General features: G+C 46.8%; 3 protein-coding genes and 1 long non-coding RNA gene across 4 annotated transcripts; 2 read left to right on the top strand and 2 right to left on the bottom strand.

Annotated features, from left to right (window-relative positions):
• Window positions 1-313: 313 nt before the first annotated feature.
• NT5C (5', 3'-nucleotidase, cytosolic) lies at window positions 314-6,851 on the top strand. Its single transcript, XM_027654398.1, has 5 exons — window positions 314-568; window positions 5,288-5,388; window positions 5,469-5,529; window positions 6,285-6,399; window positions 6,483-6,851. Exons 1-5 carry the CDS (start codon window positions 386-388, stop codon window positions 6,623-6,625), a joined length of 603 nt encoding a protein of 200 aa, XP_027510199.1. The 5' UTR covers window positions 314-385; the 3' UTR covers window positions 6,626-6,851.
• Window positions 6,852-7,206: 355 nt separating this feature from the next.
• On the bottom strand, window positions 7,207-9,762 carry ARMC7 (armadillo repeat containing 7). Its single transcript, XM_027654396.1, has 3 exons — window positions 9,463-9,762; window positions 9,244-9,387; window positions 7,207-8,256 (listed from the first exon to the last, which is right to left on the bottom strand). Exons 1-3 carry the CDS (start codon window positions 9,737-9,739, stop codon window positions 7,919-7,921), a joined length of 759 nt encoding a protein of 252 aa, XP_027510197.1. The 5' UTR covers window positions 9,740-9,762; the 3' UTR covers window positions 7,207-7,918.
• LOC113952377 lies at window positions 9,740-15,766 on the top strand. The gene is made up of 4 exons (XR_003529525.1): window positions 9,740-9,805; window positions 11,404-11,476; window positions 14,435-14,629; window positions 15,596-15,766. It is a non-coding gene; the product is annotated as an uncharacterized LOC113952377 (long non-coding RNA).
• On the bottom strand, window positions 12,445-20,609 carry SLC16A5 (solute carrier family 16 member 5). Its single transcript, XM_027654395.1, has 4 exons — window positions 20,136-20,609; window positions 16,746-16,889; window positions 14,881-15,735; window positions 12,445-14,535 (listed from the first exon to the last, which is right to left on the bottom strand). Exons 1-4 carry the CDS (start codon window positions 20,353-20,355, stop codon window positions 14,294-14,296), a joined length of 1,461 nt encoding a protein of 486 aa, XP_027510196.1. The 5' UTR covers window positions 20,356-20,609; the 3' UTR covers window positions 12,445-14,293.
• Window positions 20,610-22,371: the final 1,762 nt, after the last annotated feature.

Here is a 22,371-nt window from a genome sequence, read left to right as displayed (position 1 = left end):
GGCTGCAGGTAGAGCATGGGAAGTAATCAAATTATATTTCCTTGGCAATCCCCAAACCCAGTGGAACTTTATTAATGCTCTTTTATGGTTGCTGAGGCTTTGGCCAAGCCATGCTGCTGCTGTTCCACCGCCCTTCTGCCCCTCGTGCTGCGAATGTGCCCGCTGCGGGATCCCGAAGGCTTTTGGGGGGTGCTATTCGCTTTTCCTCGGTTCCTGGCGGATCCCACCGCTGTTCCCACGCGGGGCTGCCCCGAGGAGCCCCGCCCACCTCATGCATATTCATACTGCTCATGCATATTCATGAATTCCTCCCACGTGTGCCGGAGCCGGGGGCGCTGCCGCCCGCCTCGCCCGCGTGTGCCGGGAACCGGGCTCTGGGATCGGGATGGGCAGCGCGGCCGGGCCGCTGCGGGTGCTGGTGGACATGGACGGAGTCCTGGCCGACTTCGAGGGCGCGGTGCTGCGGGAATTCCGCGCCCGCTTCCCGGCGGAGCCGCGCGTGGAGCTGGCGGAGCGCAGGGGCTTCTCGGTGCGGGAGCAATACCGCAACCTGCGGGAGGACCTGGAGGTGAGTGCGAGCCTCACCCTCCTCACCCGGCCCGGAAACCTCTCCCTGCCCACCCTGGGTGTGCAGAGCTCAGGGTCGGGTCAGTATTTTTTAAACAGCCACCACCCCTTAAATTACCTACAACTTCCTTTGTCCATGTATGGCTACACGGAATTCGTTTAAAGAATACTAATTTAAATAATAAATAATGCTTGTTTATGTAAAATAGTATCCAAATTCATGCCTACTCCCTATATTTATAATTTTCCTAATTCCAGGAACTTTTGAGCCTCAATAGTCATTGATTAGACTGTCCCTTGGTGACCAGCAAGAAGGGTGAAATCTGGGTTCACAGTATTTTTAATTTTGCATTTTGTGCAGCCTTATTTTGTATAATGATAATTAGTGATTTCTTCCAGGAGGATCACCAGCCCTTTACAGGGAAGTGCGTGCAGGAACTGGCAAAGAGCAATTCTGTCATCAAACTCTTCACTGAACCATGTTCAGCTTGTTCTTTACCCTACTCATGTTCCTGCTCTTGCTGTGCAGCAGGACTAATAACTTACCCAAAGCTCCCTGAGTGCTCTGTGAGTGTTAATGTGGCTCCACAGCAGGACAAGAAATATAAATGTTATATATGGGTTTGTACAGCTAATGAAATCCTGTGTCCATATTCCCTCTGCATGCCCTGACAAGCAGAGTGCATGGCAGGTAATGATCAGGAGCAGCATGCAGAAAGCTCTGGAACACCCTACATCCATGCAAACTGTTGCCATTTTTAATGTCTGCTAATGACTGAATGAATATCAGAGAGGTTTGCAAGGCAAAATCAAAAATACTGTGAATCCAGACTTCACCCTTCCCTCTGGTAACTGCAGGACAGTCGAGGACTCTTTACAGAGCCTGGATGCTGATCCAGGCTGTGCCATACACTTTCCCTGAGAAGTTCATTGCTAATTTTAAGGTCCTGTACTGAGTCTGTAGGTTTTTTTACTGCTAAGAAATGACAATTCACATTGATTTCCTTCCTGTTCCAGGCTCCTGCACCAGGGTGATGGATGGGAATGCTGGGTCCAGTCAGCATTTCCACAGGCTCCAAACTGCCTGAGCTCTAATCAATGACTATTGATGTTCAGAAGTTCCTGGACCTAGGAACCTGTAAATATAGGCAGTAGGCATGAATTTGGTTATTATTATACATAAACAGACATGATTTATTGTTTAAATTAGTATTCCTTAAATGAATCCCATTTAGGTATATATGGACAAAAAAAATATGCAGGTAATTAAAGGGGTCTTGAATTTTTATTTGTTCTTATTTTGAAGGTCTACAATCTGATCTATCAAAAAAATTGTGTTTTGTTCTATTTCTGGCATTCCCATTCCCTAATTTGGTTCGTGCTCATCCTGTTTCTCCCCAGACCTTAGGTGTGGCAATGGAATAACCAGATAACTGGTTTGAGTCCCACGCTGATCAGCAGTGGCAGAAAGCTCTTATCTTGCTGTTCATTACTAGCCTGGCTTCCTAAGGAAATTAGCTTTGTGGAGCTGTGCTGTGTGTCTCCTTCAGTAACCTCTGGAGTTCTGGGCTGCTTTAGCCACAACAATGAAGTTTTTAAGATTTGAAGCTCCTTTGGGTTTTATGTAAAAAATCATAAACCAGTTTAAAAATAGAGCCCTTGTTAGTTCTGCCGTGGCTGTACAGGGTGTCTGTGAGGCAGGAGAATTCCTGTGGAAGGTCTCTCCTTGCCCACAGCTGCAGGAAAAGCTTCAGCAGGAACCAGCAGCCCAGACACTGAGGACAGTTTTTCCATCCTGTGCCGGGGGGTCTATGGGGCCTCATGGTCCGTGCAGGGAAACTGAGTCTGCAGTTTGTCAGTGCTGAAAGGAGGGGATCAGCAGGACACCAGGGATCAGCTGGACACCAGGCTCTTTGTGGCAGGTGTCGGCTGTGCCTGTCCATGAACTGCCAGGGTGTGGGACACTCTCATGCCAGGGGGTGGGAAGTGCTGTGCTAATGATTTATGGATTGCCTCTTACTGACGGGTGTTTATGCTTTGTTAGTGCTGAGCAGCTGCCCCTTGAAACTGGAGCCATTACTTGGGGTTTTATTTCTGTTTTGATCATTGATTTCACATTGTAAATCCATTTTATTTAGAAAGACTTTTAATCCATTTTATTTTGTTCAAAACTTTCTTTACTGCTCTTGCCTATCTGCCCCCCTGCGTGTGTAGCCATTTTGATGGGGATTTATCTCCCAAGAGTTTAGGATGTGTTTCCTGGCCCCAGACAGTTTCAAAAAAGGATTCAACACCTCCAGCGGGGGCAAAATTTTCTAGAATTATTTTTAGGTGTCTAGAATTGTTTTCTTTAAATGCCAACGGGAAAGCTTAGGGATAGAGGTAGTCACTCCAGTTTTGCATCCAAGTTGTTATCTTGCTAATGGAAGTTAAAAGCACTGATGGCATGAAAATGAGGAAAGAAAATGGTTTTACTTTCAGTTTCTAGTCACTTTTTGTTTCTTGTGGGGGAGGGAAATGACTTTTGATTCTAAGAGTCATCAAATCGATTTTCTTTTGCCAGCAAAGCCAGACTTTTTTGTGACGTAGTGGAAACTTGCCAGTTTCTGGTGACTTGCTGTAGGATAAAAGAGCTTTCAGACACAAGCCCTGAGTCTGTAATTCAATCTCCTTGGGAAGAGCTCCAGGGAATTGTTGCTGGGATCAGGGAGGCTTTGCATGGAAACAGAGATCTGGGCAGATCTGATTGCCACGTCTGCACCCAGAGACTCCTCAACCTCTTCTGATTTGCGTGTGAAATCAGGCAGTGCTTCCAAATTTCTGGCTGTTGATTTATGAGTATTTGCAGATGATGATAACTGAGTGAGCTCTGGGATCTGGGAGACTGGTTTAATGCCAGCTCCTTCTCATTGCTTCTTAATTGAAATGGTCTTTATGTTGATGTTCCACTGGTGATATAGAGCAAAGAGACCATCAGCTGGACTATAAAGCTGCCTTGTACAATTTCTGAGCAAAGGCTGGAGCCTGCTTTTGAAGAATACTTAACAAGAATTAAGTTTTCAAAACTGTTCAGTGGCATGGGAACGTATGACTTTAATGCTGGTGGAAAAATGCTGTTTTGACACCTCAGAAGTTCACAGTGTGACCCCAGGGAAGGTAAGATTCATGTGTCTCAGGGTAGAAGAGATACTGGAAGCTTAACTTCTCTGTCTTGAGAGTCAAATTTAAGCCTGGAAGTGGCCTCAGCACTGCTGTGGGTCCTTTGCCATGATGGGATGTCTGATAAGGGGTGAGAAAATCCATGGGCTGTGACCCACTCTGAAACACTGTGATTTAACACAGGCCACTGAACAGTCAACAGAGAGCAATCTTTAAAATTAACTAACCAGAACTGCATTCAAACCAATGAATTTCCTAATAATAAAACATATGAAAATGTCTTATCAGTAAATTTAAAAAAAAAAAAAAGGACTAGAAGGACAGTCCTAGCTAAAGGCACAGGAATTGCCCTGGAAATACTGCATTTCCTTTTAGAGGTTATAAATACCACTGTACTGTATCATATTAAATACCTTTCTGTACCATTTTTGGGTACTTTAGCCAAAATGGGATAACATTGCTCCTCCAGTAATCTTGTTTCTTTCCTGTTTACACTCACTTCAAAATTATTCTACCTTTAGCACAAACCTCCTTTCCTACTTTTTCACTATTAATGACTTCTCTGATTCATGTGGCATCCCACATGCCTGTATGGAAGGTGGGTTTACACCGAGAGCAGGTGCAGACACAACAGGGATAAAGCCCTTAATCCCCCTACTCAGCCCATCATGGGGCCCTGTGCCCTAAGCCAGGCGAAGGGAGTGCTGTCCCACAGCACCCCCAAACCCAGCCCAGCTGGGGAGTCACAGGGTGCACAGGTCACCCCAGGGAGCCAAAGGTTCCTGGGGAAGCACAGGGATCCACCTCTGAACTTCCTGCTGCAATCTGACACTCTTTGGAGCAGACTTTACCACAGAGGAGCAGCTCCAACCATGCTGGAGTCAAGGTCTGCTCCTTCAGCAATGGGTGTTTTAGTGGGTGATTGAAAATCACAGAAAGCAGCAAAGACACGGAGCTTTCCCAGTGCTCCCATCCTCACTCTTCCCTCTTGCTGAAGGGATTCACCCCAAATATGTGGGTGTGCTGACTTGGCCATTGGCATGGTCACCACTTTGCCCTGTTTGCTCCAAAGGAAAAGAGGGATATTGGGCAGTGCCTGTGTCTGCCCAGTTGTCCCTGGTAAACTCCTGAGTCATCAGCAAATCTCAGCCAAGCATGACAGAGGAGCAGAAGCCTCAAACTTGTTCCTTTGCTTTTCACAAGAGTTAGTCCAGAGAGACCTGCTGGGAGGGGTTGAGGAGGGAGCTCTCCCTCTGCCAGAGCTCAGCGATTCCAGCTGTGGGTCAGGGCTGTTTGTGGTGGGAACAAATCCAGGTCAGGGTCAGCTCTGCCTCCTCACTCCAAACGAGCCACCAGGGAATGACTTCTTGTGTGCCTGGGTTGGACTTTTCCTGGAACCCAAAAGGTGAGAAATTTTTTAATCCACTCTTGGGGGGAAGCATCACCTCCCTCGGCAAAGTGCTGGCCCTTTGCTGGCTGTTACACATGGGACAACTGGAGAACTGCTGGGACATCTTGGATCAAAGCACAGGCACTGCTGACTGTCCTCTGTCTCTTGCAGGCCAAGGTAGCCAGTGTCTATGAGTCGCCTGGCTTCTTCCTGAGGTTGGATCCAATTCCAGGAGCCCTTGAAGCTATGAAGGAGATGATCCACATGCAGGAGTAAGGACACTCTGCAGCCCTTTTCCATGACCATACACACTTTCTCCCCTGACTGCTAATGAAAGCTGTTTTGTTTTCAGCACCCAGGTGTTCATTTGCACGAGTCCTCTCCGGAAATACGAGCACTGCATCGTGGAAAAGGTGGGAGAGAATTTATTTTGCTGGGTTTAATGCTGCTTTTGCAAGGCCTTGCTGGTTCATACCACCAAGACAAAGCTATTCCTTTATTAAGGCAGTGGCTGCTCCGGCTGCCAGCCTTCCCTCAATCCCTGTCCGAGGAACAGCTGCCCAGACACGGAGCAGTATCTCAGGATGGGGAATCTTGCAGTGCCACTTGCTGCCAGAGTTACTATGGAGCATGTGAGCCCTGAGCTCTTGGAGCTGGGCTGGGACCAGCTTATCAGGAGGCGATAGCAAAGGAACTGTTGTAGTTCCCTACAAGGAAGGGGTATTCCCAGGGGATTCCACGCTGGAGAATCCTCAACCAACAAAACCTTCTGTCTAAATCTGGAGACTGAGATATCCAGTTGCCCCAAAAGAGGCCAATGCTGAGTTGAGGAGGCCGTGGTGTTGGAATTAGTCCTGTTTGCCACTGGCACGAGAATGGAGGGGAGACTTTGGTCACAGGAGTGACTTGGATGGGCACAATCCACGTGCTCTGGGCAAGCAGCCAGCGCTGCTCACAAACTCAACAGTTCAGCACGACCAGGGCAGTGTTGAGAGAAGGCTGTCACAGGTTAAATCCGTCCTGGACTGTCGCCAGTCTCCACATGGGGATTCCTAGACAGAGATGTGGGCTTACAGGGGAAAAAATTACTGCACTAGGGCTGACCTGGCACGAGCAATGTGCAAACTGAGACTGCAGCTGGATTTTCTCTTACTTCTTGTCTCTGCAGTATAAGTGGGTAGAGAAACATCTGGGGCCTGAGTTTGTGGAGAGGATTATTCTGACCCGAGATAAGACCGTCGTAGCTGCTGACCTGCTGTTTGACGACAAGGACACCATCCAAGGTTTGAACAGCGCTTCCATCGCTGGCTGCTGGCCGGGGAGTCACCCCCAGCTGACTCCAGTTTTCCCCCTTTTCCCTCCCCAGGCGCAGAACCGAACCCGAGCTGGGAGCACATCCTGTTCACCTGCTGCCACAACAGGCACGTCCAGCTGCCGGCCCCGCGCCGGCGCCTGCTCTCCTGGGCAGACAACTGGAAGGCCATCCTGGAAAGCAAGCGCAGGCAGTAGTGCAGGAAGGGGATGCTGTGCCCTTCCCTGTGCCAGGGAAACCCGTTCCCAGGAGCCAGTGAGCACTGTCACCTCGGGGTCAGTTATAATAACAAATGAGCTGCCACTGTCAGACTTGGTACAGAGCTGACTCTCTCCACGTTTCTGGAAGATTCCTCTGCACTCAGTTAACCTCTGTAGCATTTTGGATGTTTGCTGTTTGGAGAAGAGAAACTGTAAAACACAAGCAGCTGTGGGTTGGTTGGATTTTTGTGTGTGTGTGTGTTTAACCTCGCTCCTGTTTGGTTTGTGCTGTCCGGGGGTGGAGAGAAGGAAAAAAGAGGAAGAAGGAAAGCTCTTGAAACTTGAGCAGACACAGCATGGGTGTCTGTCAGGGGGCACTGGGCTCAACAGCCAAACCTTCTAAATTTTATGTATTTAGCCACCCTGGCTTTTGGGTTTTCTCTTGCCTCATTGGCTGATCATGAAAGGAGACCAAGCTGGCCTCGATTTCTGGCCCATGTGCTTGAGTAAGAGTGGGCAAAGGCTGCAAGTGCTGCAGAGAAATATTTATGAGCTCATACAGAACTGATTACACAGCATTCAAGTTAATGTTTTATTAAGAGAAGGTTTTACAAGACAGTAGCTCTCATGAGCCAGACTGCTGTGAGCCCTTTTTTTTTTTTTTTTTTTTAAATCTTCACCTTCCTCACCAGTGGTAATGAAAGAAAAACAACTTTCTACTTCTTGATTTAAAGGATAGTTACAGCCTGCCCTGTGCAGTGACTCAGGAGCCGGGTGCCTATGCCACGATGAGAGGGTGGCATAACTAGTTCCACAGGGATGTAGAAAGATTGTGAACTGCCAGGGCAGGGAACCTCCTTCTTTCTCTGCAGGAGGAATAAATTTCTGTGACGTTTTGAAGTCATTTGAGTTGACGCTCTGTGTCAGTTGTCATTGACACTGAAGGGGAAAACTGCAGCAAAATCAGCCAGGAACTGGAGGGGATATAAGCTGCTCAATAACCCAAGCAGAAAACCCCTAACTGCTGGGAAGGGTTATTTGTGCAAGCCGGGTGCTGGGTTGCACTTGGCAAACTGCTGTCCAACAGCCATAACCTGCTTTATTTTAAATATTTGCTGGCAGTTTTAGCTGCATGCTCAGTCCAGCTGCCATGGTACTGCTGCACCATCATCTTTGTTAACTAAACCCCAGTGCTGGTAGGATCAGCTTCCCTCTTTCACATTTTTTGACACGCTCTTGACCTGCTGAGCAGAAAGTGAGAACAGAGGGCAGTCTCCCTCTCAAACAGCTTCAGTCCTTGGGGAGGGGGATCCCCACTGCTGTGTGTTTGCTGAGATTCCTGGCCTCCTCCACCTGAGGAGGGGAGCAGTAATCCTCCAGGAAGAGGGTTGCCAGGTTGCTGAGCCGTTTGTTGGCCGAGAGGGAGAAGCGGAGCATGCACTCCACCACGGGCAAGGCCGTGGTCTGGTGCCGTGACTGCGGCGTCGTGAGGAACATCAGCGTGGTGACAGCTGACACCACAGTCTCCTCGTTGGGGCTGGACAGGCAGTTGATGATGGGCTCCACCCCGTTGGCCTCCAGGATGTACTCTTTGTTAGTTTTATCCAGGCACAGGTTACAAAGACCACCTGAAACGGCAAAAGAAAGTGTCTGACTAGGCAAGCTCTCCACACCCTGGTCTTTGTCGCAATCAGATTCAAATTTAAGCTCGTCCTGTCTCTAACACAGAAATAAGTATCGAGATTTTCTGTGAGGTTTGGATGGAAAATTCTTCACGCTTCCCTAGGCCGTGTTTTGTTGATGCTTTCCAGAGATTTTCCACCAGCACATTCCTCCTCCTGTGTGTCATTAGAGGGCACTGTTACTGCTGCACATAACTGCTTCCACAGAATGATTCCAGGATCGCTTATCCTTAACTGAAGATATTAGCCAGCAGTTTACTGCACGTGTTTTAGAAAACCAGAGAATGGACATAACAATGTTGGGCAAGAGGCACAGAATGTCTGAACTTGAAACTTTGAGAAGCCACAAACCTTAACAATCAAGTATATTTATTATCATCTCATAGAATCCCTCACAGGATCTGGCCCCTTATCTTATGTTCAGACCATAAAAAATAAAGCATAAAAAGATCATAAAAAGACCATAAAAAGATAAGGCAGTTTCTCAGAGAATTTATTTAAAAGTGTCAAGTAAATATTCTAGAAGACCAGCTGTCAATAGCAGAACGGTAACAATGGACCTGTACAATATACCTGGCTAAATTTATGTATTAATTATTGCTTCTCTATAGGAGAGATTTTAGAAAAAAAGTCAATCAGATAGTGTTTACTTATGGTCTGGGAAAAAAACCCTAAACAAAATCCTTTCCAGAAAGTGTCTTCATTAAGCTCTATCAGGAGAGGGGGGACATGCCTGCCTCTGACTTCTCTCCCTATGCCACACATTCTGCACTACATGAGGCTTTATCAGCACAGTGTGGGTCTATTTTTGGAGCCTGATTGCTGATCCATTTTGCGGGGGGGTGGGGATTAACCACCAAACCAGGTGTGGGACCTGGTGTCCCCGGACCTGCCAGGCAGGTGCCAGCTGAGGGTGTTCGGGGCAGCCCTTACCAATGGCAAACTCCACGAGGGTCTCGTTGTCCTCGGTGAGCATATCCAGGAAAAGATCCAGCACCTGGAGCTGCCGCAGGTACTCGTAGTTTTTGGGATCGTAGGCGAAGTTGGCCAGGTTCGCCAGCACCTGCTCCTTGGCCTCTGCAAGGGAGAAGCGTCAGGTGTGTGAGGAAACACTCAACATGAGGGGAGTGAGCGAGCAGCGGTGTCTGTTACCTGGGCTGTCCGTCACCTGGAATTCGGTGACGAGCGCCTGCAGGTACTCCAGCCGCCCCAGCTCCATCGCGGGCCCGCCTGTGGGACACCTCGATGGCCTCCCCGTTCCCCTGGAACCCCGGGCAGTGCTGATCACGGACAGCTCAGGGACCGGGTGTCCCGCGGGATGGAGACAAACCGGCCGCTTCAGGGCTGCGAGGAAACACCGCCAGCCGCCATTTTGTGGGCGTGACACGGCGCGAGCATCTCCCTCAGGCGGGGCGGGGGCGGCCGCCATTTTGTGGGCGGGCGGGGCGGCTCCCGCTCCTTTTAGGTGTGTGTGGGGGCGGCTCCTCTCCCCTAGGTATAAATTAATAACATATATAGTATACTATATATATATATATGTAAGTATACATAAATGTATAAAAATGAATGACCCTGTGTCGTGGTGTTTGTATTTTGTTATATGGCAAAGCTTTGCTCTGGAAAGGAGCAAAGGACCCTTCCTCACTCCCTAGTTAATTACTCAGAGAGTTTTCACGTCGGTATATGTTTTCCTGCTCAATCCCAATCCTGCTCTCTTTCCAGTTAGGAAGCACCTGTGGTGGTGCTGCACGTTTAAATATGGGATTGAATCTCGAAGACTAGAGAAGGACAATCAAAACGGATTTTTTTTTTCCTTCCGTAAAAGACAAAAGGATTACAAGCTGAGGGGAAAGGTAAAACCAGGGCGCAATACATGCCCAGTGAGATAAATTACCTGGGAAAAAAAAAGTGAGGCAAAGCCAGGGAGCGAATTAAACCAGCAGCAGGTGATTCCACCCTGGTTTACAGCGGGCACAGAGCAGAGCAATTCCCTGGTTCTGAACTCACAGCTCAGTGGAACCACCGGGACTTTACGTGTTGCAGCTGGGTTCAGGTGTGATTCATGTTCTGTAAATATATATGGTAAGGGTTAATAAACATCGTAAACTAGGGGGGGTGGGGGGGGTTGGACTTTGCAGAAATTTGCGTTGCTGTTATTGAAGCAATTACTCACACAGATGTTCTGCTGTGGATAAGGAGGGAACAGGCTGTGAGTACCTGTTGTCTTTTTTTGTTATCTCAAGTGCAATTGATTTTCACATACAGCAAATTGAACATGGACTGATCCACCAAATTCATGGCACCAGTGGCAAGAGTGCTGGGCTGACAAACCTCTCCTACCACACAGCTGGGAGCACAAAATATCTACCTGTGACCACATTAAGTAGAAGGATGAGCAAAGAAGCTGCACTGAATGCAGCTATGCTAAATATTTTAATGTGATAACAACATGGGAAGACAGAGAAAGTGAAAGGAAAATAATTTATTTCTACCTGGTACAAAAGTTTAAGGCAGGCCTGTGCTAGCAGCTTCAGCTCTTAGCATAATTATCAACTGAAGTAATTATCTATTTATATGTATATAGACATCTATATATTTGTAAATATATCTGTATATTTTCATATATATATATATATATGAAAATTATCAGCAAAGGTGCTACAGACCATGTCTATATTAGAATGTTTTGCTACTGTAGTAACAAATCTCTTTTAATGTGTACCTTTTTAAGTGGTAAGTGTTGACATACTTTAAAGCCACATCTGTCGTTAAGTAGAAAGTGAATGAGTAATGTGAGAAAGCAGGAGCAGAGAAAGCACAGGGGAGCCAGTCAATACAAACAGAGCAATACTGGGATTGACTAATAAGAGGGGGGAAACTGTGTTTAAAGAGGAAAAATGCTATTACTTCTGTTTATAAGTACTGCATTTACTCACTCAGTAGTGGCTGTATAGTTTAATGGTCTGAATGCTCCAAGCACTTGCTGTTTGCTAGAGTAGTTTGCACAGTGTGGACTGATATAGCTTGGGTAGATAGCACACCAAATCCAGAATTCAGGGAATTTTCATCTATTAGTTGTTTCTTTTCTTACAGCCACGAGCCACGTCTGCAAACAGCAAGCCAAGCTCTTAAATCAAGTGATTTTGCACTTCTGAGGTTTTTTAAAGTGTATAAGTTTACAGTGACTTTTATTTGGGGTTTATTGATATTAAATATTAATAAATAATATCCACATTAAATGCAAATATTAATATTTCCCACGTATTACATTGGCAGAATATCTAAGGCTTTTAAGGATCACCATCTTGCAAGTGTGAATTTCCTGGTGAATGTTTCGTTTCAGTGAGAACAGGTACTTCTTGAACTTTTGTTTTCTCTGCTATGGCAGCTCAGACATCTTAACTCACCTGTGGAAACACAACCTAAAAAGTTACCTCTTCTCTGTGCAGGATTTGGTTCCAACCTCTGAGTTGTGGATTACTGCTAAAGGGTCTGTGAAAAGTAATGAGGGGAGACAACCCTGTTTTCAGACAGCTTAAATTCTGTAAGGCTGTTAGAAAGGTTGTAATCAACAAGTTGAGAAACCTTAAAATGATGGATTTATGAATTCATTGCTTTTCTTACCAGAAAGATTTCTCTGCCTCTGCAAATAAGTCCCAGTTACCCCAGTGATGAGTCTGGGAGTATCAAAAAGCAGTTCTAGGAAGCACTCTCCTGACTTTCCATCCTTGCATTTCTGTGCACATCTAAGAAATAGTCAAACCAGTTTTCTTTGGTGTGATGTAGGAGGAGCTGATCTCTGTGTCAGCTTCAGTTGGGGAGTACCTGTTATTTTGTCCTCCCTTCCAAGGAAGCACAGACTGTACATGTCCTTTCTCATGAGCCATCCAGAGATAAAGAATTGCAGGTAAAACAGTTGGCTCCACGCAGGAGCTGCATTCCCTTGCTCCTTCAACTAACCTTTGTTTCCCTGTGATAAATTTTGGTGGGTTGTGGCTTTCACCATATTTTACCTGTTTTGCATAGGACATTTGTGGTGGTGGGAGGATTTGGGTCAGTATAACCCCATATTTCTGTAAGAAAACAGAAAGGGAATGTAGAAAGGTGAAGAGAATTTAAAATTTAAGAATTACACACAGAAAAGATATCAATCTGTTCAGCTGCTTAGCTGTTTATTTGCAATAGCTAGAAGAGATTTGGGACTTGATCCTTCTTCATTGCTTTTTGGGAGGGAGAAAGCCCCATCATTTTCCTAGGAATGTACAACAGTCTGTTTTGACCAGTTGAGAAGCACCAGTCCCTGCTTACTTTGTAGCTATGGACCATGTAAGCATTACATAATTTAATAAACACATTTGATGAGAGATTAGATATGTATATCTCCCACTAATCATCTTATTTAAGTATAGGTTTGATCAGGAAATGCAAAGTCTACTGCTTCCATAATCCTAGGGCGAAGATACTGAGCTGTGGAAGTAGAAATCCTTCTGAAGGGTTGATACCTCCTCTGTATAAGGCCAGCTGTGAAGCCATTGTAGTCTCTGAAGATCTTGGAGTCAGTTTTCCAGTGGTTCAATTCAGATTTTTGGTTGGTTGGCTTGTTTTGTCTGGGGAGCTTTAAAGAAAACTGTGGGTTTGTTGGTAGGAATTTGATATGGCAGTTCTTAGATAGGCACTGCAGTTGAGTTTGGTATAACAGGTCTCAAGGTAAGCACCGTAGTTCAGTTGAAAGCTGTTCCTTTTTCCATTTCACTCCCATTTTATGCTTCCATCTTTCTGATGGTTCTAATGTGTTGGGTAATTTTCACCTGCCGTGTTTTGTGAGCTCTTACCTGCTTCTGTTTGATCAGGAATTATACAGAATATGAACAATTTGCACCTCAAGCTGATGCTGAGTCTGATGCAGCCACCACATGAGCAGTGAGAAGCCTGACTCCTGGGAATGTAGCAGGAAAAGCCACTTGCAGTCAAGGCTGTAAGGAAAGCAAAGTCAGCAACACTGGCTTTCCTCAATATACCTTCTCCCACAGATTTCTTTGTAAGTTCTGCTTGTGATTAGAAGAAATATAAGTTTATGCTTGTACAAAGTTCTCTATAATGATCATGCTGGTGCAATTAAGTCTGAAAATCTAAGACTAAAGAGCTGAATTAATTTCCACAGTTGCTTGGAATTTGGCCCTATAAAAGGAGGCATCCAGTTATGCTTAGGTATGGTAACACCTTTGCTCTCTCCCCCAAATGGGTTCCAGGTAATGCTGAAGTGTGTTTACAGAAGCCATGAATCCTCTTTTATGATATATCAAGCAGCACTTGAGATATCACTAGTTATACAAAGCAGGCACTCCAAGTTCTGGTGTTTTTTTTTCTTTTTGATGCTCTAGAGTTGAACCTTTCAGGCTTTGAAACTGCTCTTGGCCTGAAGAATTCGTGTATATACCTTGTAGGAGAAAATAATTGGTCTTTCTAGAGACTTGTCTGAGTTCTGCAACCCATGCAGCTGCTTTCAGATAATATTTAGAGATGTGGAAAATAATTGCACTCTTCCTGTAGAAAGTGTCTTGCCACCTGCAGCATAGGAAGCAACCAGGATACTTGTGCAGCAAAATTACAAGTGAAAGAACTACTCTTATGCATAGCCATTAATCCATGCTGTCCAGCACTTCCAATGATTTCTTAAAGGTAGTGACTTAACCCAATTGAACTGACACAGCTTTTTGTCTCCTTCTGTGGCTGTTGTCCCATGGTTTGCTTTAGGAGATCTCTCTGTCCTTCCTCTCCTTGGCTGGTGCTGGGTTTGGGGCTCATCCCGTGGTCTGGATCCTTCTCTGGAGTCTGACATGGCCCCTGGGAGTAGAAGTGCAGAAGGAAGATGACATTTGTGGAAAGCAGACTTTTTTTTTTCTCATAAGCCGTCAGTGCTGGGTCATGTGTAGCTTTGTACAGACCACATCACTGTGTTGCTCATTTCTTCCCTTCTTTATTTTCATATGCTGGTGATGTACACGACTGTTGGAGGGGGTTGACTTTCAGCCTGTGGATCACTTGGCTTTTCGCTGTATGGATATCTGGAGGGATTACTCAAAGGTACTTTGGAAGCCTCTCTCAATTTGGTTTTTTTTTCCAGAGCACAGAAGCTGAGCCCCATAAATAATGCAGCAGATATCAGAAAGAAGCTCGAGGTGTGGAAGACGTAGAGGAAATCACCGGTTATGTCTACCAGGAGACCTGAAATAGAAGCCAAAGAGAAGATGCACACTAAAGGCATAAATTGACACGAATGTTAAACCTAAATAATTCAGTAAATTACCATACACAAAAGGTAAGCATTCTCTGATGGGTTAAGTTCTCTTCTCTAAATTCTAGGGGTTGGTTGGTTTGGGTTTTTTTTGTAGTCACCATTCAGGTGATGTTTCTGCTTCTGTTGAAAGTATTTCTCAATACACACAGAAATCAGAAAAGAAAGGAAATTGTAATTTCCCCCCAAAACTGCTGATTCATTTCGTTTACCCAGTAGACAACCCCTGTGCCACTGCCACTGTGCCAGCTTTTTCCTTGCATAGGTTCTCTCACCTGTGAGTGGGGGCCCGATGAGGAGAGTGATGCTCTCCACGATGGTGAAGAGCCCTAGAGCGCTGGAGAACCTGTCCATCTCCACCACATCCATCAGCACCTGGAAGGTGAGTGACCCGACCCCGCTCATGGCGATGCTGAGGATGACGCAGTAGAGGATGAGGACTCTGAACTCGGCTGAAATGATGCAGATGAAGTTGCTCAGCCCGCAGAGGAGCACGGCCAGGCTGAACAGGTAGATGCGCCTCCCTGTGAACACCCTGTGCCCCGAGAGCAGCCCTGTGAGAGGGCGGATGAAGATGTTGATGAACCCGATGACAGAGATAAGAAGAGCTGCCCTGCGTTCCTCCACCCCATTGTGGATGGCATAAGGCACAAGGTAGACGTGGGGCAACGCAAACCCCATCATCGTCCAGGCCACTCCAATAGTGTAAATCTGGTAACGTTTGTTTTGGCAGAAGATGTCAAAAGCCAGATACTTCTGCAGCACCTGGAAACATGTTGTCCTTCTGGCATGCTGCTGGAGTGTGGGGTGGGGAGGAGACACTCCGTTGGACAGCTGTGCCTCCTCTGCTTTGCTGCCTGGCTCCTCTCCAGGCTCGGGTGGCTGTGGAAGTGACCCGATGGGTCTCATGATGGCTCCACAAACACAGCAGTTCAGGAGTATTCCTCCAAAGATGAGGAAGGTGTTTCTCCAGCCCATCTCATCCAGCAGGTACTGAGACAGCAGTGGCCACAGGGTGAAGCCGAGGGAGACGCCGGTGGAGGCCGTGGCGTTGGCCAGCGTTCGCCACCGCATGAAGTAGTAGCCCAGCGCAGTCACCCCTGCCTGGAAGCTGAAACATGATCCCAGACCTAAAGGTGAGAATAAAAGAGTAAGTGACCACATGTGATCCCTCTGTGTTGTCTTAAAGGGTGAAAACAGCACAGATTCAGGGTGTACCCACAGGTGATTTCATCTGCCACTGAAGGATTTCCTCACCTGCCAGGCTGCAGCCTGGCCCAGGGGTTGATTAATACTCAGAAACCCACACCAGGAACAGAGAAGGATGTTGTGTGTAAATTAAACTATTTGTGTTCTTGGGTATACTAAATATACTGACCTAAACTGACATTTGTCTGGGGCATGTCGCTATTCCTTAAGTTGTTATGGAATTGTTCATTAAAAACTTGGTTTTTATACCACATGCAACAAGCAGTGCTGCTTTCCTGACACTTTCATCAGGGCTCAGGGAGTTGCTTGTTTTTCTCCCTATGCAGTGGCCACAGCATAGCTTGCAAGATCCAGCAGGATGGGTCCCAAAGTAAGGAATTAATCTCTTTGTGTTATTAAAAACCAAGAGTTGAACGTCAGTCACACAGGAGAAATATTTGGAAAGGAAAAGTTCCCATCTGTTACTTCTGTTCAAAACCAACATGGTCTTTTGTTAGAAAAAGTTGTCTCCACATTTCCCCAGATTGGGAGTGGTGAAATATAAACCCAGGGAAACTGGGAAGGACATTATCCCAACACATTATGTTCCAAGATTGAAAAGAAAAAAACAACCAAAAAATCCTGCTTTACTGAAAGACAAAAGGCCAAGAAGCTACTAAAAGGAACAGACATCTTTGCTCTCCATTTTCCCCTCTGGAGACCTATAGCTTTTTCCAGAGAGAAGCATTTCACGGTGAGCTTGGATGAGTGTGTTAAAGGGGTGTGAAGGCCAAGTCTAGTGGCTGTAGGATTCCTGCTGCACTGGGGAATGTTGCATTCTCCTTTTTCCCAGATGAATGGAAAAATGTGAGCACTTAGTCAGGACCCTCCCCATTCCCCTTCTCCCCATCAAGCACACAGCTGGGTTTTCCTGCTGCTCGCTGGCACGTACCGGTGATGAGCCCAACTGTGAGGTAGAGCTGGGTGATGGACTTGCAGAAGGAGCTGGACACCATTCCCAGCCCGCTGAGCAGCCCCCCCAGCATCACTGCAAACCTGCAGCCAAATCGCTTCACCAGGATGCTGCAGAGGGGCCCTGGAAGCAGGGAAGAAAAAAGGGAATCAGTCAGGGAGGAAGGAAATATTTTGTACCTGCTGGATTGCTGCAATTGTCAAACGACTTAGTCTAGAGACCCTGAGGGTTGTTCCAGCAGCTTTATGTAGCTGGGGGAGCCAGAAACTAAAAATACACTGCCTGATCCTCCCAAGTGCTTGGTCAACTTGTTAGCTGAGGGAAAGGCTCCTGAGATCTGCTGTGATTTTGGCCATCGAGTAGGATGTGATGGATTTTCATTAAATGGACTTGGAAATGGACTTTTGTTGAATTCCGTGAGGTTGTGGTAAATAAGTGGTTTGTTAATGAAATTAGGCAGCCTTCATTTTGGGATAGGGAAAGATGAGTTCAGACCTGCAGACTGTCAATGGGAAGAATGTGCTTCTCTCTGTATGTTCTGGCAGAAGAGGATTTGAAGGTAGAGTTTCTTTTCCTGTTCCTTTGAGGATCCTCAGGATTTTCCATGTATTTTTTCCCCCCAATTCTGAACACTTAAGGTTATATAAGCAAATGCCAAATGACTGTAAGCTGCAGAATTAGGAGTCAGTTAGTGCAGAGAAAATAACCTGTGGCATATTTGTGACCTAAAACGATATCTGGTTTGAAATAAAATCCATACAGTCAAGTGAACAGTGGAACATTATTAAAATTAGGAGTGCAGCTGTCTGTATTTCGATCTGCTTGGGAGATTTTCGCCTCAGACTTTGCTGGCCTTTGAAAAAGTGTTCTGCAAACGTGACTGGATTATTTTTCCTCCTGCTGAAGACATTAGGGATGGTACTGCTGTTTAACCAACCCAAGTAGCCAGAAGGCATAAATTAAACACTCCAAAATAATGAGATTGGCTCTAAAAACCATAAGGGTTTTTCATTATTTGTTCCTGATAACTTGCTGTCTGTGTTTCAAACGTTATTTCCTCACTTGCCTGGGGCTTTTGTGCTTTCCTTTGCAAAAATAATATCAACAAAAGTGCTGCATTTGTATGAGTGAGTCCAGAAAGTTCCATGTGCATGAATAACCAGGAGCAGGAACCTGTAAGGGCCTGAAATCCACTTTTGGAGGCAGATGTAGGATCCTGAGCTCTCTCAAATGATTTTATAGCAAAATAGTCGTTAATGGCTTTTACCTAGGAAAGTAGCACAGGTAATGAGATATGTTTGACTGACATATGAGCTGTTATTTGTGCTGTGCCCTTCCCTGTTTCCTTCCATAGCTCTGTGGAGCTGCAGCCAGCTCTCCTGCATAGAATCTTCTTCCCTGCACTGACCGCCCTGAGAACGGGCTGCTCTGACCATTTCCTTCCCTCTTTACCAATTTTTGAGGCAAATATTATTTTTCCCCCCTTTGGTTCCTCTGAATTAAAAAGAATAAAGGCAAAGAAAAGAGAGAATCTCCTCTAAGAGACACTGGTGACAGCAGGGTGCAATTCTGGGAAAGGTTTAAGTGCTGAGATGATGGCTGTAACCAGAGAACCTGAATCAAAAGGAGCCTGGCCCAGTGCAAGGGAGATCAGAAGTTGCAGCAAAAGCCACACGTGTTTGGCCTGAGAGGGGGGTTTTGATCTGTTTATTTTGTTGTTTTTTTCCTTCCTGGTTTATGGTCATGTTACTGCTGCCTTGTGCTACTGGGGAACAAGAACAAGCACCTCTGTGCTGTAGCAGCCTGCAAGACGAGAGATAACTGGCAAGGAAAGTACAACCCTCTGGCTGTGCCCTGACAAAATCTATTGTGAATGTCATTAACATGAGGCTATTCTTTCCTTGCCTAATTTATAACTTTTGGATCAATTAATTGGCTGTATTTATATCAGCTTTTATTGTGGTTCCAGCTTCCTACACAACAATTACTTCATTAAAGATGATTGGATAATTGATACTTTCTTGTGGATACTGCCAGAGTTCTCCCTCCTGGATATGTTGGGACCAAGTTGCTTCTGAGAGCATTTCCTAAAGCCAGCAGGTCCCAATTGGATCCTTCCCACTAACCACAGCAGGACCACAGGGGATGGAAGGCAGCACAGGGAATGCCCACAAGCTTTGGAATTTGAAGCCTCAAGGACACTACTCTATTTCTGCTGATTTGCAGTGATGATTCTTCCCCTTCTTGCTTCCCCTGCGATCTCTTTCCATCTGCACCTTGATATTTTGGACCCAATTGTTCCTGCTAAGGTGCAAACTCTCAATTCCATACCAGGTGGCTCTCAGCCAAGTCTGCACAGGAGAGACTGAACCTGCCACAGCCTTCACATCAGCATGACCCTGGCTGCTCGTTTTCTTTTTTTATATATATATAATGTACTGTCAACTTTCACCAGCATTGGAAGGGAGCAGGTGTGAACTCAAGGAGCAGCTTGGATACATGGGCAACACTGGGTACTTTGCTTCTTTTGCCTGGTGGGGTTTGGGTCATCTGTTTATCAAATGAGTACAGGAGTTGCACACAGAGGGGCCACTGAAACATGGACCACTCCTTGGGAAGCCCTCGAGCTGCCAGGGATTTGTTTTTCTCCTCTATGCAGAAGTAGAAGAGAATCCCCCCATCTGTGTGTGCAGTTGGGGACCACTGTCCTGTGCTGCTCCCTCATTTTCTTTGTGGAGGGGGAAAAAACAATGATTGCCTCCACTATCCACATACTACAACCCCCCTCCACCCAGAAGGTGCCGCCTGACCCAGATTCTGCATCGATCCAGCCCTGCTCTCGTCCACCCTGCGTGGGTGTGAGCTCCATGCCACCGCCCAAGGAGCTGCTTTTAAGCCTCTGCCTCAGCTGGCAGCTTGGAGGAGCTTGGCTTTTGGCCTCTCTCCAGCCCCGAAGAACACAGTTGTCATGTGGCACTTGGAAGGAGGTGTGCTGTCACGGACAGAGGATGAACCAAGAAAGCACCCAAACTCCAGCACTACATGCCAGCTTTATTCAAGGAGCTGTGGGAAACAACTTTCTGTTATTGCTGGTCTGGAAAAGCTGGGCTTGAGAAAGGGGTTCATTTTCTTTGACAAAGGGTTTTGGTTGACTCTGAGAGTGACAGAAGGGTATCTGTGGGCACTTAACTTTGGACTGCGGGATCCAAGTGGCTGGGAGATGCTGTGCGCTGCCAACCAGTCAATCTGCTCAACCTCCCAGTCCCTTCTACTGCCCACCTAATGAAATGCTAGAAGTGTCCTCATTACATCCCCCCACCAGCAGCACAAGGGCAGGAGGAGGAGGAGGCCATTCCCTGCATTACTCACCCCCTCCGTGCAGCACAGCCACCATGATGGACGAGAACCACGATGTCTCGCTGTTGCTGGCATGGAACTCATGTTGGAGGTCCGTGAAGAAGACCCCAAAGCAGGAGGAGAAGCCCAGTGTCAGCGCCTGCAGCACCACTGCAGCCAGCAGGACCATCCATGCCCATCCCTGGTCCTGGGGCTTGGCAGCGCCACGTCCTGCTGCTCCTCCTCGGGACATGACAGCTCCCTCCTCCTCCAAGCCAGCCTTCTGGGGAAGGGAGTGCAGCTACCGTGCAACCCTCAGCCCAGCAAAAGGGCCTTCAGGGAAGAACTGATGGTGTTCCTGAGGCTCAGAGCACTGGTGTGTCCCACACCTTTTCCAGCTGACACTCTAGATATCTTGCTCTGCATTTCTTCCAGCACCTCCCTTCCTTCTCGCTACAGGATCCTGGCACCAGATTGCTTAAGGAACAGCTGCCTTTTCCTTTTATATTTCACAAGACTGTGACCACAGCCAGGTAGAGGACAGGACCACACCTCCTCTGAGGTATGAATTGGCTTTGCTGCGTTCCGCCCTTATTTTCCCTTTCACCTGCTTTCATCATACGGAGTCCCCTTGCTGGCAATTGCTAAGGTCACTCATTCCCCATGCCGAGAAGAGGAGGAAACTGCAAATGCCAAGAAAAATAGAAACATATAAAGGTTGCGTGTCACAGCAGAGGTCAGTGTGAACCTTTCAGGAAAACTTTATCTACTTACAAAGTGCTAGTGGTGCAAAAACATTTTGAAGCCATTAACTAATTAGCATCCAGTGATGGCAGATAGGCTTTTGCTTTACCTCTGCTTAGGTCTAGAACTTCTTCCGAGAGATCCCAGTTTTGATTTCTCTGAGCCTGGCAGCACAAAACGTATTGCAATAGCATTCCCCATCCTCTCCACATGAATAAACATGCACAAAATAATAATCTTTGGCAGCTGGATGAGCTCAGAAAAAGTGCCCATAAGGTCACTGCACAGCGCAATATTTATTTAGCACTCAAATTGTGGGTTTTTTCCCCTAAAACAACAGCTACATTTAGGTCTTGTGTGCAGCTTTAAGGATGAATAATAGTTTGATTTTGCTCATTATTTCAAATATGCCATGGTGGCAGAAAGTTAGTTTCATACCTCAGGCTGAGACCAGAACTGGTCAAACGAAGGGCAGCGCCGCGTGGCTGCCGCTCATCCCCGCTCAGCTCATGGCCCACGGTCAGACACTTCTGCTTCAGTAGCGACTAAAAGCTTTGATGAAGTCTTTTGCAATATTAACCTAGGCATCATTTCTGTAAACAGGGCTCTTATGCCGGCTGGCTCACAGCCAGAAATGAGGAAGAAAAAAAAAAAAAAAGGCTGGGAGCAGAGGGGGGCCCGTGGGAAGGGGCTCTGAGATGCAAATCACGGTGGTGGTGCTCAGCACACTTTAATCCTTTGTCCACTTTAGCTGGGCGAAGATAATGCAACTAATTCAAGTGCTTGTCTCTCTGGTGTGAATTAGCTGGATGACAGCCTAAAACCTCTCCCCGGCAACAGCAAACCTGCAAAAAAAGGCAGAAGCACAGCTCCTCTCTGTTCCCAGCTGCCCTGTCCAACTCTTGAGTTTGTCCAGCAGATTCCTGGCTCCCCTCACATCTCCCTGGGCGCCTGCTCACTGGGGAGGACTCTCCAGTGGGGCTGCAGACCCCATGGCTTTCGTCCACCTTCTGGCTGAAGGACACCTTTTCCCCTGGGCAGCCCAACCTGCACAGTGTCTGCAAGGACCCTGGAGACGTGCTGCCAAGTGCCACAGGACCTCCTCGCTGCCTTCTGCCTGCACAAAGGTAAAGGAACAAGTTCGTTCCAGCGCTGGCTTAGCCGGCTGTGCCACAGCGAGCAACAGCAGCAAACCCTTGGATTAACCCTTCCAGGACAACCAGAGAGGATGGACAGTGTGAATGTGGAGGGACAGGTGTGTGTTCTGCTCCTGTGGGCTTGATGCTCTCAAACAACCTGCTCCTGGTGCTGAGCAGTGAATGTGACAGACCAGGGACACCTGCGGAACACGGGCAGACTTTCACACACACACGTGACCATCTCACGCTAATGGTGTTGGGAATAGGGTTGGAGTTCACAGCAATAGCCACACCTGGGTGCCTGCTGCAAACACTGTGCTTTTGTTGGGAGCAGGGTAACTGGTGCAAAGGTACTTCGCTCTCCCAGCCCGTGCAGCACCTGGGGA

Source organism: Corapipo altera, unplaced genomic scaffold (assembly GCF_003945725.1).
Source record: "Corapipo altera isolate COAL_440 unplaced genomic scaffold, ASM394572v1 343, whole genome shotgun sequence".
NCBI lineage: Eukaryota > Metazoa > Chordata > Aves > Passeriformes > Pipridae > Corapipo > Corapipo altera.
The sequence above is the reverse complement of the archived record's forward strand: the minus strand, read 5'-3'. Positions and strand labels throughout refer to the sequence as shown.

What these genes read in the sequence shown, in the direction of transcription:
- NT5C (XM_027654398.1), top strand. Translation starts at nt 386, where the DNA reads ATGGGCAGCGCGGCCGGGCCGCTGCGGGTGCTGGTGGACATGGACGGA. An exon ending in GAGATGATCCACATGCAGGA is followed by an intron (nt 5,389 to 5,468) that starts GTAAGGACACTC and finishes TTTTGTTTTCAG; the next exon opens with CACCCAGGTGTTCATTTGCA. An exon ending in AGCACTGCATCGTGGAAAAG is followed by an intron (nt 5,530 to 6,284) that starts GTGGGAGAGAAT and finishes TTGTCTCTGCAG; the next exon opens with TATAAGTGGGTAGAGAAACA.
- SLC16A5 (XM_027654395.1), bottom strand. Translation starts at nt 20,355, where the DNA reads ATGTCCCGAGGAGGAGCAGCAGGACGTGGCGCTGCCAAGCCCCAGGAC. An exon ending in GGCTGTGCTGCACGGAGGGG is followed by an intron (nt 16,890 to 20,135) that starts GTGAGTAATGCA and finishes CCCTGCTTCCAG; the next exon opens with GGCCCCTCTGCAGCATCCTG. An exon ending in CATCGGGCCCCCACTCACAG is followed by an intron (nt 14,536 to 14,880) that starts GTGAGAGAACCT and finishes CTTCTATTTCAG; the next exon opens with GTCTCCTGGTAGACATAACC.
- ARMC7 (XM_027654396.1), bottom strand. Translation starts at nt 9,739, where the DNA reads ATGGCGGCCGCCCCCGCCCCGCCTGAGGGAGATGCTCGCGCCGTGTCA. An exon ending in CCAGGTGACGGACAGCCCAG is followed by an intron (nt 9,388 to 9,462) that starts GTAACAGACACC and finishes TCTCCCTTGCAG; the next exon opens with AGGCCAAGGAGCAGGTGCTG. An exon ending in CCTCGTGGAGTTTGCCATTG is followed by an intron (nt 8,257 to 9,243) that starts GTAAGGGCTGCC and finishes TTGCCGTTTCAG; the next exon opens with GTGGTCTTTGTAACCTGTGC.